This window comes from Haemaphysalis longicornis, unplaced genomic scaffold (assembly GCF_048455015.1).
Source record: "Haemaphysalis longicornis isolate Haplotype H1 unplaced genomic scaffold, Haemaphysalis longicornis Haplotype H1 scaffold_2, whole genome shotgun sequence".
Classification (NCBI taxonomy): Eukaryota; Metazoa; Arthropoda; class Arachnida; order Ixodida; family Ixodidae; genus Haemaphysalis; species Haemaphysalis longicornis.
This window is the reverse complement of record NW_027526295.1, coordinates 151,739,599-151,754,189: the sequence shown is the minus strand read 5'-3', so window position 1 is coordinate 151,754,189 and position 14,591 is coordinate 151,739,599. Positions and strand designations below refer to the sequence as shown.

At 45.5% G+C, this 14,591-nt stretch overlaps 1 protein-coding gene and 1 non-coding gene across 4 annotated transcripts; both read right to left on the bottom strand.

The window, feature by feature from the left end:
- Positions 1 to 2,596: 2,596 nt before the first annotated feature.
- Positions 2,597 to 11,604, bottom strand: LOC144169318 (uncharacterized). Of its 3 annotated transcripts, XM_077698410.1 has the most exons (4): positions 11,298 to 11,604; positions 11,110 to 11,213; positions 4,916 to 4,968; positions 2,602 to 3,133 (listed from the first exon to the last, which is right to left on the bottom strand). In XM_077698410.1, exons 1-3 carry the CDS (start codon positions 11,581 to 11,583, stop codon positions 4,942 to 4,944), a joined length of 417 nt encoding a protein of 138 aa, XP_077554536.1. In that variant the 5' UTR covers positions 11,584 to 11,604; the 3' UTR covers positions 2,602 to 3,133; positions 4,916 to 4,941. The 3 variants fall into 3 exon arrangements, with proteins under 3 accessions (XP_077554535.1, XP_077554536.1, XP_077554534.1); XM_077698409.1 differs by having other exon boundaries at positions 2,597 to 4,968; XM_077698408.1 differs by lacking the exon at positions 4,916 to 4,968 and having other exon boundaries at positions 2,603 to 3,133; positions 11,298 to 11,601.
- A 94-nt stretch (positions 11,605 to 11,698) lies between these two features.
- Positions 11,699 to 11,770, bottom strand: Trnad-guc (transfer RNA aspartic acid (anticodon GUC)). The gene has a single exon. It is a non-coding gene; the product is annotated as a tRNA-Asp (tRNA).
- Between the last annotated feature and the right edge of the window lie 2,821 nt (positions 11,771 to 14,591).

Sequence of the window (14,591 nt, the reverse complement as noted above, 5' to 3'; positions counted from 1 at the left end):
CTGAACCGGTTCGCAAACCGGTTTTCAAGCTTTGAACCAGTCCGATGAGTTAAATTACTAGTGAAGTGCGAAAAAATGTCTGGCAGTGTAAAGCCACAATAAAAACAAAACACAATTCTAGTTCATTCAAAATACTGCTTGTTTCCAATAAAAATTGTGCAGTTTTATAAACAACTGTAAGGAATTTGGCTACGTGTTAAGGAAAATAGATGAGGCAGTGACTATTTACCAGCTACTTTCCCACCCAGCTTGTAGGTTGTCCTAGGGACTGCAAAGAGACAGGACTAAGGGACATATTTTCTACCATTTCCTTTTTGTTTTTAGATTGCATGCAATTCTCTCGATGGATTTACCCACCTCATGCTGACTGGTAAACCCCTACAGTTAGGCCTTCAACCAGCGCATTACCTACGTACATTAGCAGGGGACAGCAGTGTACCTTTTTTTATCAGTTGCAGCACAAGAAAAAAGAATTAACAGCAGTTGTGTAAATGCTACCTACGAATTTGATTGTTTGGTCGCCTAGGATAATTTGCTATCAGTCACCTTCTGACGGGTGCAAGCCAAAATTTTTTTTAATGCAAGCTTTAGTTAGTGCTCAGTCAGTGCATTATTACTCTGATCACTAAAATGCATTTTGAGGTAGCCATCACAGATGTGTGCATCGCTATGAGTACTCGTGCATTCTGCCCGAGCCCCACCATCGCCCCTCTGGTAACATTGTGGAATCTTGTAACATTATGTGATTACAGACTGAAAGGTAAAATCAATGTTAGGGTAACATTGGGAAAGGTAAAATCAACGTTAGGGTAACCACCTGACATTGTGCAAGGGCCAGGCAGTTCAACGTATGATAACGAAAGATGATATGGTAAGCAACAGCAGCTTCAAATTGAAACCTTCGGTTGCCACCGTAATGTTGCAAACTTACGGCAGCAATAATTCAGGGTTCATGCACAATGCTTTGAAGTTACAGCCACAACCCTTTAAAAGTTACAAACAAAAAAACTTACTCTTGCGAGTTTTACGCGCAAAACCTGCGTCCGAGCTACAAGAAACCTTAAATGGAAAACTACAGAATAATTTAAACCACCTGGGGAACCGTACCCTGCACAAATATTTTGACAAATGTTCGCCAAAGCCCGAATAGGACCTGCCATCTTGTGCTCAGCACAGGCTAAAAACAGTTTTGCTTCTAAGCAAGAGCTAAACAAATAAGAAAAAGACTTGAACATCACTCCTCCAAATATAACTGGCAGACTATCGTCAGTCTAGATCACCCAAAGCTGCAACTTCCAGCAAAAGATAAGAAACCCCCTTTGACTGTGAACACAACTGGAATATTTGCCAACGATGACAAGGCATTTCATAGCACAGCAGATGGTCGCTGCTCAATAGCCCTTCATAATTTGTTGCAGCGAGCCACTCCATCTTTCATCTTAAGTTCTTCACTTGAAATGTGTTCACTGGTGGCAAACTCATTGCGTTAGCAATAATAGTCCGGGCATGCCGGCAAATTAATTGACGCTAATCCCCGTTACTCTGTCAGAGTGAGCGATAGAGGAGCACAGAACTATGGAGTGCAGAGAGCTCGTGTAGACAGTTGCCTTCCCAATTCTGGCAGCACTGTCAATAAGACAAGTCGGAGCGCATCTCATCGGCTGCCTCTGCCTTTCCAAGTCCCATAGCTTCCGCCACCACTTGTACAAATTTAGAATAACTGTGCAGCCAGTGCTGGCGGCAAAAGAGAAAGGCATGGTAATGACAGCAACCAAATGCTCATGCATTTTTTAAGGGTCTCTGAATGGATCTGCAATCAATTTTTTCGTTTATCAGTCTGCAGTTTCTTTGCGCCTGGCCAGAGGTATTATATTGTTAATTGTCACTAGGTTGCCTTCACCTTTGAGCAGGAACACAGCAGTTCATCAAATCAACTACACTTAGACAAGCATTGAGATGCTGTGCAGTGCACCATGGCCTTTTTCACCATGGCCTTTGTCCCGTCTAGTTTGCGCCACGTTTTTTAACTTTGTTTGAACTATGTACCAACTAGCTCAGCAACAAGTTTTGTTAAGTCGTATTCTAAAAAATAACTGTCCAAGCAGATGGCTTTCACTTGACGTTGCTAGGCCACACCAACAGCCAGTCTCCTGCTTTTTCTTTGCGCTGTTAGAGAAATCACAATGTAAGCACGATGTAATACTCATTTCAGTGGCCACTTATATTGCGCTTCCCTACAGCTATCTGCTGGCATCATGGTCCTGTTCATTGCTGCCTCGGCTCAGTTGGCTGACGCGCTTGACTCACTGACTCCGATGCGAGATTAATAGTTCCAAGGGACCACAGCTGATTGAACCCCTCCCTCTGCCTCCTATTTGTGGAACTACAAAAAACTTTCTCACAGAAAGCTCCTCACTGCAAAATGAAAACCAGTTCACCAAAGTTCAAACACAACGATAAACATGCCAGGAATGCAGCATGTGTGGAAGTGAACATTTGAAATTTGATTCAGAAATCCACAAACCAGGACCTGTTCAGGATGTTATATTTCATTGTATCAAGTTTGCTGAATCAATACGCAAGAATGAGTTGAAATCAACACATTTATTAGTCTTAAATAGCAGCGCTTGACCAACAGTACAGAGCAGTTTACCCGTGAGCTATTCAGGGTCTTCCCACAAATTAACCAGAACAAGTACACTACACTACAGTGACCCCACTTTTCTGTGAGCACTATTTGCATGATATTGTAAGCTTTCCTTGGAAGAGAATGCGCGTGAACAGACGCCGCAGGTGAACGGCTTTTCCCCGGTATGCCGGCGCGTGTGTCGCACTATGTCGTACTTCCGAGTGAAGAAACGCGAGCAGTACTCACACTTGTATGGTGTTTTACCCGTGTGAGTAAACATGTGTTTGGTTAAATCAGCCTTCCAGAAAAACGATGCCGCACAAACGGTGCACTTGAATGACTCATTCCCGTGGTGCACGTCACTGTTCCAGTCACTGTCTATGCCTGTTTCCGGGATTCCTGTGTCTTGATTGCTCGAACATCCACTCTGGGTGCCAGATTTGTGACGAAGGTCAGCATCCGGCGCTCCTTGTAGGGTGCCACTTGCAGCTTCCAAATGTAAAACTGCGATCGTAAGGAAGTGCAGTAAGTATCAAAACAAAAACAAGAATGCTGACAGGACAAAACATGCTGGGCCACATTTGGTTGTCCTGATTTAAGCTTTCATGAACACGTGACGGAGGCCTCATCTTTCTTGGGTGTTCCAAAACTCCCAAAATTAAATGTACACCCAAGAGCAAAAGATTACGGACCACAAAAGCAGCAGTTTTGGGTTATTTCTCAGCCGCACAGCAGCCCGGGATACAATGTGCCATATTTTGCATTACTTCAGTAACTATATGACATCTCACATGCGACAGTTTGTCAGGCTGCTACCGGAAGAGAAATAACCTAAAATTGCCATTTTCCTGGTCCGTAAACTTTTGATCATGGGTGTGCGTAAAAAAATGTTTAACTCGACGATAAAGCAAACTAAACAAATCCAAGCCACACTGTTTGTCATATTTACATAGGTCACTACTTTTTACAAATAAATGCTTGTTATTGAAAAAATTCAACTTTTTATCAGTACAAAGTGCAATTTTGCATACTCAGGAATGCAAGGAACCAATTACAGCATCTGCGACAGAGTGGGGCTATAAATCTATGAGGCCTGATCCCGCCAGCCCTGCCATAGGCATCGTCGGTACTTGCTCAGATTGAAAGCATGCAATTGGTGTTCTTCATACTAGAGCAGCTTGTAAGCTGCCCTGCTTGCAAAAAATATGTATCCATCCTTCCAGTACACCTGAACAAAAGGACAAGAAGTTCACTGCTACACTGAGAATACAAGACGTCTTCATGTAAGTGGCGGGCTGGGCTGCTGACCCCCATTTTCTATTTTTGTAGGCTTCACATGAAATAGGAGAAGCTCAGTAGAATGTTGCACACAAATGAAGTAGGAAATCTGGGATGCAATGAAGCCACTGAGCTATGCCCAGAAGCCGTTCTGTGAATGTTTTCTTTTCTAGGCATGCTCATTTCTTATAGCAATCAATCTCAAAAAATTTACATCCAGCCATATGACAGGCATAACTTACTAAGCTGATACAACTAACAAAACTACAGAATGAAAGCTGGTTGAAGAAAAGGAACTTCAAATGTACAGTAAGACCGCCAAGCAAATCTACCACAGAGGACGTCTCTTTTCCATATGCTACACAAATAAAATGTTGCCCAACATCAAAACCCAAGTCAGAGATCAGTGCAAGGCCTTTAGCAAGGAAGGACTTCCACATACTGCAACAGACGGGGGTTTCACGTCACAAAGCACCCCTGGGGATATAGCCGTACTGTAGCAGAGGGCTGTGAATTCAATTGCACCCTTTAGAGACCCATGTTCAACAAATTTTTTTTTCAACAAAATATCTTTTGGTGTTTTTTCAATGAGAAAGCTCTCCATGTCAGAAAATAAATGTGAAATTTTGCACTCGGCAGCAAAAGAGCTTAGCTTACGGAGCCTACCATAGCACATCCTGTATTACCGCACACATCCGCATTGACTTGACATGCAACACTGTCTGCAAGGCTGATGGTGGTAAGGGAGGAGCTATAAAAAACTTCTGCATGCAACAGTCAAATCCCACAGCCACAAATTCCAACTCGTAGAAAGTTCTGCTACAGTGAGAGATTTTCGATTCTTCTCATTTGCACATACAAGGTAACGAATAAAGTTCCTGTGTCAATAATTTTCTCTGGACAATTTCGCTTAGTTTGAGTTTTGGTGAACATAAGGTTACAACATGGTACAACTCTCAACACTGCAAATTGTGCACGAGTGCAGTGTCATTGTTTTAATAGTGTCACCTTTTTTTCCCGCAGACTTCCCGATCCTACACCACGACAAGTCCCTGCAACTGCTGTAGAGGAATTATGGTGACGGTTAGGCGACTGTCCCTTCAGAACAAGGGGGACCTTACCGGTTGCTCCTTTAAAAGTCAACATTTAAAGGAGCTCACTTGTTATCCAACTACAGCCAAGCCTTATCGAGACAAAAGTGCATCTCAGTTCGCAATGCCTCGTAGACCCTTTTTCCCTCCATGTTCGTAGCAATGACTCCCATGCACGATGCTATCCAGAAAAATAGGTAAAGCCGCATTTTCCCGAGATTTTGTGAAATCATTCTTATTATTGCCTGCGTGAAATTATTACCTTCCAGCAGACGTAGGCATACTATCCGCAGTTCGCAGAGGACAAATAAAGCCTGCCTGAGGGCCTCCGTGAGACTATACAAATGCTGTTTGTGCCTTTCGAAACACAAAAAATTAATGCAGGTAGCAGGTTCCCCCGGTTATTCAAGCCTTTATTAGTAGGGTCTCTTTAGTAGCACCATTACCATTAGCAAAACCAAGCCTAATCGGACTAGACAAATGCAAAAATGTGGTTAGTGCTAGAGAACTACAACTGCTTATTGTATGCAATTCATATCAACACCTCATTCATTCAGCGTTCTTCACTACTGCGCACACAATAGGCAGCTTGTTAGCCTAAATTTTTGTATTTATACAATGAATACAGCAGGGAATAGTCGCAAGAGAAAAAGCATTAAAATGGGGCAAGCAACCATAGTTTCTAGGAAATACTGATGCCAAAACATTTGCGTCAGGAACGAGTAAATGAGTAGATATTTCACATCTTTGCTAAGCTTCTCTTTGCGTTTAAGTTGCCGCATGAAGCCACGGGGCAGATAACTCTCATCTGGTCCTTTGCAGGCCAAATTCGTTGAAAATGCCGACATCAACCTCCTGAAATAAAAGTTGCATATTTAGTTCAGCATACATGCTCCTTAAACACATGCACCAACAACTTCCCACACAATGGCATTAGGCATGATTATAACACTCGGGAATTCTGTGGGCAAATTTAGCATTGTAACGCACGCACAGCACAAGCAAAAACACTGCAAGTGGCCGGCACAAAAAAGAGCAGGAGTGCTATAACACACACTATTGAAATGCATTTGGTAACACCAAATACGACATGAAAACAAAAATTGTTACAGGCATAATAACAATAAAAATTGTTAAAAAAAACTACTATGCACAAGTACCGTATTTACTCGATTCTAAGCACCTCCCCCCCCCCCCCCCCCCTTCTTTTTTCCACGATCACGACACCCAAAGTGAGGGCTCCTCACTTTGGGTGGGTATCGCGATCGTGGAAAAAAGAAAGAGGGGGGGAAGGGGGGGGGGGGTGCTTAGAGTCGAAAAACTTAAATTACACCCCCCCACCCCCGCCTTTTTCTTTTTTGTCAGCCGTATCTCGACGAGATGTGTGCAAGGAATAATGTCTTATTTGAGAAATATTCAAAATTCGAGTACGTTGTGCTGCTTGGGCCGCCCCTCTCAGTATCCCCCATCAGGTCGTCTTCTGTTTCGTAGAAGTGGTTTGTAATTGAAAACTTCCTAAATTACTTGGCCACAACATCAACCTGGGTTCACTTCCACGCGTCTGAAATCCACCTTGCGATGGTTTCTTAGAATGCTTAGATCCGCATGCAAACTTTTTTCCCAATTTTTTTACCAAAAGTAGGAGAGGGTGCTTAGAATCACAAAAATACGGTACTTTCAGCCAAAATTCACCACTGACGTACTACTTATACATTCCTGATACAACCCCACAGTCGAAATTTCCAACGTGGTTTTTGTGTGCACGTAAAGTTCATCGTGCGGTGCACCCTGCATACGTAATGCAAAAACACCTTCGCACCTTTTTAATACCTAAAACTGAGCAAGTTAGCGTGTTCTAATAGCTAAACAAGGTAATTAAAAAGGTCATCACTGTCAAAACAGATTAATGTCGAAAGGATAGGCACCGGCAGGCTGGAAACAAAAATGGCGCACACTCTGTTCACAAGATCCCAGATGTAATAATAGCATAGAGCTCAGCAACCCAACGGTGATACCTAAAACCACCACTAGTGGATGATAAATGGACACACAAAGCCTCTCACTCACATCCGCAGCTTCAACTGGGTGCTAAGATGGATCCATCAGGGATCTATTGCTAACACAGGAACCTGAAGAAGCTAGCACTAAATGCTCAGACAAAAAAAAAAAAAAGCAAACTAATCTACAAACTAAACGACATGCTTTTCAGTGAAACTCAGTACAAGCACTTCAGCAATTCTTTTTAAAAATGGTTGGCTTCTGTAACGACTGCTGTCTTTAGGACAAAGAAGCTTATTTTGTTGAAGTAGAAAAGAATTTACACTTTGAAAAAAAAAGAAGCGAACAAGGTCAGCAACACAAGACAGCAGCGCAACTAACAAGTAATTTATTCAGAAAGCCTATCACAAAGTATAAGTGCTTTTCCACTTCAGGTATGCAGCATCAACTAGCCCCCATTGATGCCCAATAAAGCTTTTTGCCCGTAATGCTTTTGCACATCTATTATTGTGATACACAGTGCGAGGACTGACCAGCTCCTTCTAAGACAGTATTCACATGTACATACCAGGTGGAATGTTTCAAACAAAAAACCGCACAGGTAGTGTAGGTGGCAACGTGCACCTAAACTACGACTATATCGGCTCAAAGGGTGCAGGTTTGAAACTGTTTTTTTTGCACTCAACCTAGGATTTCTAAGCTGCTTTGGACAAAACAAAGAACAAAGCACCTATCAAAGTCAGTTCTGTATCAACATGCATTTAAAATTCTTTTAGGACAGAAAATCACATCTGACACTGTGGCTACAAATGACTGTTTGCTGCCCTTACACCACCCCTAACGTAACATTCCCACTGAGGGTCTCTAAGGAAAGTAAGTGAAATGAAATTGAGGCTGTGACCCCACCACTTTTCCGCTCCCTGTGCATTTACTGTATGGCACAACTGCCGCACACCACTAAACCGTCGTCCGGTAGAACTAAGAGATTACCATGCTCCTTCACACAAGCAGATATGGTGTTTTTCACCTGGTGTTTTTCGTTATGCTGAACCATGTGTGGTTACACTAGGTTAGGAACTAATGTTTTGGTTTAAGTTACGTTATTAACGGTTCAATTACCACAGACTGCTTTAGTCCGCATGGTTACGTCTGTGTTTAGGCTAATTGAAACACGGAATCGATAGACTTTTCACTTCATGCTGTGGCAATAGATAGGTTAGCAGTTGCACATTTATGAAGGGCTCCTGCTTAGGTTGACCATGTAGCAGCGGTCATCCCTAAAAACAACTTTTATACCAACATCCTAACATACACATTCAAAAGCTAACACCACATCACATTTGAATGCAAGGCTGATTCTACAATCTCATTGATTACCATAAGAACTTAGTTATAGCAGTTTAAAAATGCGAGTTATGCCGTGTCTGCAGCCGTTCAGCGGCCATCGATGTTGAGGAAAACATCTGTACAAGATGTAAAGCAGTTACGGTTTAAACACTGCATCATATGCAGGCTCTGACATGAAACAGTATTACTTACAGCCAGCTTCTATGGCAAATATTCACTCAAAGGTACCTTAAAGCGCAGCTTGAAAAAATCCGGAATTCAGCATTGACCAGTTCTGGCTAAGCTGTCTCACTGTGCACCTAGGCCAATATGTTCAGTGGTAAACAAAGATCTGTATGGCTGGGAATCCCGTACAGATGGGAAGGTAGAAAGAGGGTTGCTGTCAAAGGGAGTGCATGTCCAATGCACACCGAATTCTTTCTACAAGCTAATAGCCTAGCACATTTGAGTGGCTTCAGGCACGCTGAAAAGCAATGCTTCCTAGTTTTTAAGACACAGCTTCCAAATTTCATCCAGGGCTTGATTGCTCATTTGAAACACAGCGCCTTTCAAGAATGGGTTAAGCTAGCTAGATAAGTAGAAACCATGTCAGAAAACAGTAAAGCAACGCCGCAGATCGTAGAGTATTGACTTTCCGCGATATAAGCGGCCGACGAAGTTACACACCTATAATTAAAGGGGAGTGTCTCCGATTTGCTGTTTGAACAGCATTTCACTCGTTCAGGCCAGTTTGCACGGCTGATACGTGCTGTGCTTTTTATGGCTCTTCGCCCTGCTTATCAGGTGGGTAAATGCAGAATGGCCACCGTATTCACGTCTTTTTATTGGTGGATGCACGTTCGCCGGCAAGCGAGCCCCTTGCGCGCCTTTTATCTACTATATATTCGGGAGCAAAGCGCGCAGCAAGGTGATTGCAGCTTGCACAATGCCCTTCAACCCCCGAACTGTTCAGCGTCGACAGAGCGCATACAGGCGCCTCAAAATAAATTACCGGTGACGCTAGCTTGTTGGTAAAGCACTTCCCAACAGTAGGCCGCACTCTAAAACGATTGGAAGAACTCAGCCAGACGGTGCAGCATAAGTCGGAGGCTGTGCGCTTCGTTGTTCGAATTTCTTTTAACCCCTCTGTACGCCTCGTTGCCATGCGCAAGTTGAAAATAGCTATTTTCATTTTCAGATTATAAGTTTCGGAAGAGGAATAAGGATACGGCAGTGCTGAGCGCGGTGAGGTCGTCCAGCGGACAACAGGGAAAGTTGAGGCGAGCCCTTGAGTTTCTGAGGGGAAGGTGTGGTTTTAGACGCTGAGGAAGTTGTCCTTTCACCGTTTCAAAAGCTTAGCGGGCCACAAAACAAGAAAAATAAGCCCAGAACCACCGCGTAGACGGCGTAGTTTCGCGCACTGACTTTTCTGCATGTAAACAAATGGCGCGGGGAAAGCAGAGGCGGAAAATGACGTCATATCCGCCAAGAGCTCACCCTTGCCCGCCGAAATCGACAAAAGTCGCGTCGACAAAATTTAATCGTGCGGCAAAGCCAGCTTAGCATGGAGGAAAGAAAATTTTGCAGCTTAGGGTACAAGTTAAGAACAGCAAAGCTCATGTAGTGTATCACTCCGCTGAAGCGACGAACCCGCCGCATCACCTGCATGTCAACGCGCGCGCGTTTTGAAACGAGATTGCGCTTAATGCGTAGCATCGTCTTCTTTTGCACACCTAGTCTTTTTTCAGTCGCTGCAAGAATTTGAAAGAAGATTAAGTGCGAGAAATCACAAAAACTTCTCGTGTCACGTTCAAAATACTCGCAGTAAGGCACTTTTTGCGCCGCGCGGAGTAACAGCCGGTTGCGGTGATGAGGCGCAGGGGCAAAGCCGGGCAAAGACGCTACCACTGCTACCACCGACGTAGTGTCTATCCAGCAAGGCGAATTACCTAGAGTGAAGGAATATAAATATTTGGGAGTGTGGATAAACGAAGGGCATAACTACTTAAGTACTCACGAGGAGCAACTTAAGGTTAAGGGAAAGCGAAACGCAGCCATAATGAAGCATAGAGCTCTGTGGGGGTATAACAAATATGAAGTAGTAAGAGGAATGTGGAAATGAGTAATGGTTCCGGGTCTCACGTTTGCGAATGCTGTACTCTGCTTAAAATCAGACGTTCTATCAGGCTTCAAGGCCTGATAGAACGTCTGATAGAAACCAGAGAACGGTAGGACGTTTGGCCTTAGGCGCGCATGGAAAAACAACTAACGAAGCAGTTCAGGGAGATATGGGCTGGGCGTCGTTTGAAGTTAGAGAAGCTCAGAGTAAAATATGCTTTGAGATGAGGTTGAGGGCAATGGATCAACGAAGGTGGGCAGCTAAGGTGTTTAGGTACCTGTACTTGAAAAGCGTGGACACGTTCTTCTTTGAAGTTTGGGTTCAGGACTTGTCTCGCGTTTTCTGTTCTGGGCTTCAAAACTGCACCTAAAGGCCCAACCACATGCAGCGTATTTTCGGCGTCGCGCGAGCGTCAGCGTCGTTCGGCGTCAACGTGCGCGCCCGCAGGAGAGGGCGAGTAACCGAATGGGACCGGCGAAATCACGCGCCGGCGTGCGCGCTCGACGCTGCGTCTGTGTGTGTTGCCAGACTTGCTTGCCTAGCTCTGTGCCAACATAAACAAGTTGTGCAGAGTTTTTTGTAATTAGGCTTTAAAGTAAACGTTTATTTTTGTTTATAAATGCACTGAAGTGACTTTAACGTTGCTCGTAGTGGGGCCAGGTGATTACCGGCATATCCTCCGCGCTTGCGCCGCTTCTTTCGGCGTCCAGCATGAGGTTGAAGAGACGCCGGTACTTGTCGCGCAGCGACTTCCATTTTTTCTGCACCGTTTCTGTGGCACAAACACACGAAAACAATGACGACTTTTTGCAATAACTATGCGCACAGGCTGCAGCGCAGGTGACAAGTGCCTTACCTCCGTCCGCAACACCAGGCGCCACGGCTGCTGCCACTTCGTCCCACAACGCCTGTTTGCGGTGTTTGTTTTTGTTGTCTCTATGTTTAGCCTGCCATAGAGCGGGGCGGGCAGCGACTGCACTTATTAGTGCCTCAGCGTTGATTTTCGGCATGTCGGCCGCCATTAAAACTGCGAGACGGACTGGCACAACCGGAAACTGGCACCAGCGCCGCTTCCGGCGCTCGCGCCGAGATCTGCCGAGCGTAGATATCGGCGTCGCCGGAGCGTCAGCCCGCGTCGCCATGCATTTTGGCGCGCGCGCTGACGCTCGTCGACGCCGAACGACGCTGACGCTGGCGCGACGCCGAAAATACGCTGCATGTGGTTGGGCCTTAAGGCTTTCGCAAAAGAAAAAAAAGCTCCCCGTCGGGGAATCGAACCCCGGTCTCCCGCGTGACAGGCGGGGATACTGACCACTATACTAACGAGGAGGGCCAGGACTCAGGCACTAATATACTCTAGCGCTGATAAAGGAAAATATTAAGTACAAACAGTCGAACTGCGGTGCGCAGTGAAGAAATCATACGTGTTTTTAAAGCAAACCTTTAGTAACCTAGTCGAGCCGAGCTTCGACGTCACCTGCACCTTTACCTTCATTTGACCGCAGCTGGGTTACCGCCCGACCACGTGACTCGCAGCGCGCCTGGCTGAGGTGTGCCGCGCTCAGTGCGAGCTTGGCCATGGATGAGAGCGAGACCGGGCCAACTTTGACCGGTGCGCGGAGCTTTGAGCCGTCGTCGGCAAGCGGCGTCTGACCACACCGCGAATACTGCCCGGCGAGCTGCTTCACTCGCTTTGCATATCCAGGGGCCCGCAGCCATTTATTTGCTTAAGTATACGCCTCGAGCGCGGCCTGTAGGGGCGCCACTGAAATCCCCCTAGCGGCCCGTTTCGAAAGCAGCGGCGGGAGTCCGCGTCCCGCTCCCCACTGTCGCCGCTGCTTTTGCGGCACGTTCACGACCGAGATTTACCGTTTTCGGGCGTTTGAAATTCCATGTTTATGTGGAGCAGTCACTCTGTTCGCAAATGGGGTGTGTTTACGAGAGTGTAAATGTTTCTGACGCGATCTTAGTGTAGTATATTCAATCTGTATAAGCGCCATGTGTGTGTCACAGGCCAGCGTCGCGGAACCGGGTAGGATGGAGCCGATTGTTGTTACACTGCTCTGAATTTACTAGCAGTGTCTCCGTAAGCACCGGTTCCTCAGATGTTCATGCTACGGCTATACACTACGATGTAAATCAGTTTTGTGTGCTTGCATAATCAGTGGAGCACTCATACCTGACAGCACGCCAGTTACGTTTGCCAATTAATATTATACCTCTGATATTGATCACCACCATTTACAAGCCAGTCTGTGTTAATTCCGGGAATATTCAACAAAAGTACGATGGGCCATACATAATTATACTCGCGAGGATCAGCACACGACAGAGTGGTCTTGTCTTGAGGTGAGCGCCTGCGAACATTCATCCGCTACGTATATACTCTGCGAGCAGCGCGGAGACGGGTTTAAAATATAATCCGCGTCCGCGACTAAATGCTTCTTCGAAATATCATCGTATGGCACAGGGAGCCTGTAGAATAAAGCGGAAACGGAAATCAGAGGGCCTTATCACATGCCACACTCTTCCAACGACCCCTTTCATCGCTTGTTGAACAACCCACCCTGTATACTTGCAAAAATGCATCCGCCGTACGATCAGCTGTTTGTTGAAGTCGAAAAACAAAAGGACAGTGAACACGAGATTTGTGTGTGTGATTACTAAAACGTTCATTGCTTGATTCCGTCCGCATTTGCACACAGCGCCCCCTCCCCTATGTTTCGCGAAATAGTAGTGCATTTCGCGTAAAGTTTATCTGGTGAACCCTACCTGGCTTAAGTTTCGACGAACGTCTTTACCATGTCAGAAGCTGCACTGTTTTTTTTTTATTTCCGTTAGAGCTATTATGTTTCTTCCGCACTTGCACAGCATTTATTTTTCCGTGGTTTCATTAACTTGCCTTGGTTCAAGGCGTGTGTGAGCAAATATTTAACGACACACAGGCTTGGAATATACTTAACATTTTCGCATGGTTTATAATCTTACAAAAGGCATAAGTTATTGTCCGGGATTGGGTAATCATCTCCCCGAAACATATTTTTCTGCCACGTATATATTCGAAACGAAGCCGCATTCGTTGTCCACGCTGCAAAATGAAGCCAACCTCTCACTGCGACAGCATCAGGTCGAAAGTAGAATTCTACGAGGCGACAGTAGAATTCATTTGTGCTTGACGTATTTGGAGGTGACAGTGATATGCTGCTACCGCCGCCGACGCCTGGAAGAGCGGCGACGAAGTGCGCAGAACCGCGTCCCCGGGTAGCTCTTGCAGGCGATCGCGTACTCTACGGAGAAGCAGCTGCTTTTTAAGTGACCTAAACGTACTCTTTGCTTATAGACGTCACCATAACAAGTTTTTTGAGGGCGCGGGAAGGCGAAAAGAAGCAGAACGGAACCAAAACACTGCGTGAGCCCCTATCAGCCACGCAGCGCAAATCCCGTCAACGCCGCGGAGAAGCGGCGGCAGGCGGCGCAGCGATCGCGAAGCTCGAGGCGTATATTAACGAATCCGGTTTCCTGTCCTGAGGGATGCGGTGTAGCAGCTTGCGACTTGGCAGCCAATGCTGCAACAAATTAACATACCCATTGAAGATTCCCAGGTCGACATTAACCCGCCTTCCACTACGTCGCGGCTCGTAGCCGTGGTGTAGCTCCGGCGCATTAAACCGCACAAATCAATCAATCAATGCAACAACATACCACAATTATAAAAAGAGGAGCGGTAAGGGGCAGAAAAAAAAAATGGATTCCTCATGTAAGGCTGGGATACTGACCACTATAATTAGTGCTGCTAAATACGAATACTAAAGATAAGCAAGTAAAAGGACGTTGTATGATTAATTCATTTTGGCAGAAGTTCGTGTGGTTTGACATAGACTTGGCAGCCAGTACTGTGATGACAAAGGCTGGGAGGGCCGGTTGTAACTGTATGTAATGTTGCGCATCACAATCTGACAAATAATGATCAATTCAAAGGGCATGGAGGACAGGGAGAGAAAAAAAAATGCCACGGTGACGGCCAGTTGTGTATCTCTGGAAACGCCATCATAAGAGGGCCCCGCCCCAAATCTTTGCAATTTTGCACAAGCAATATTTTTTAGTTCCTCTTGGTACAAGCTCAGCACCTCCTCCAACCAGGCGAGCCGTG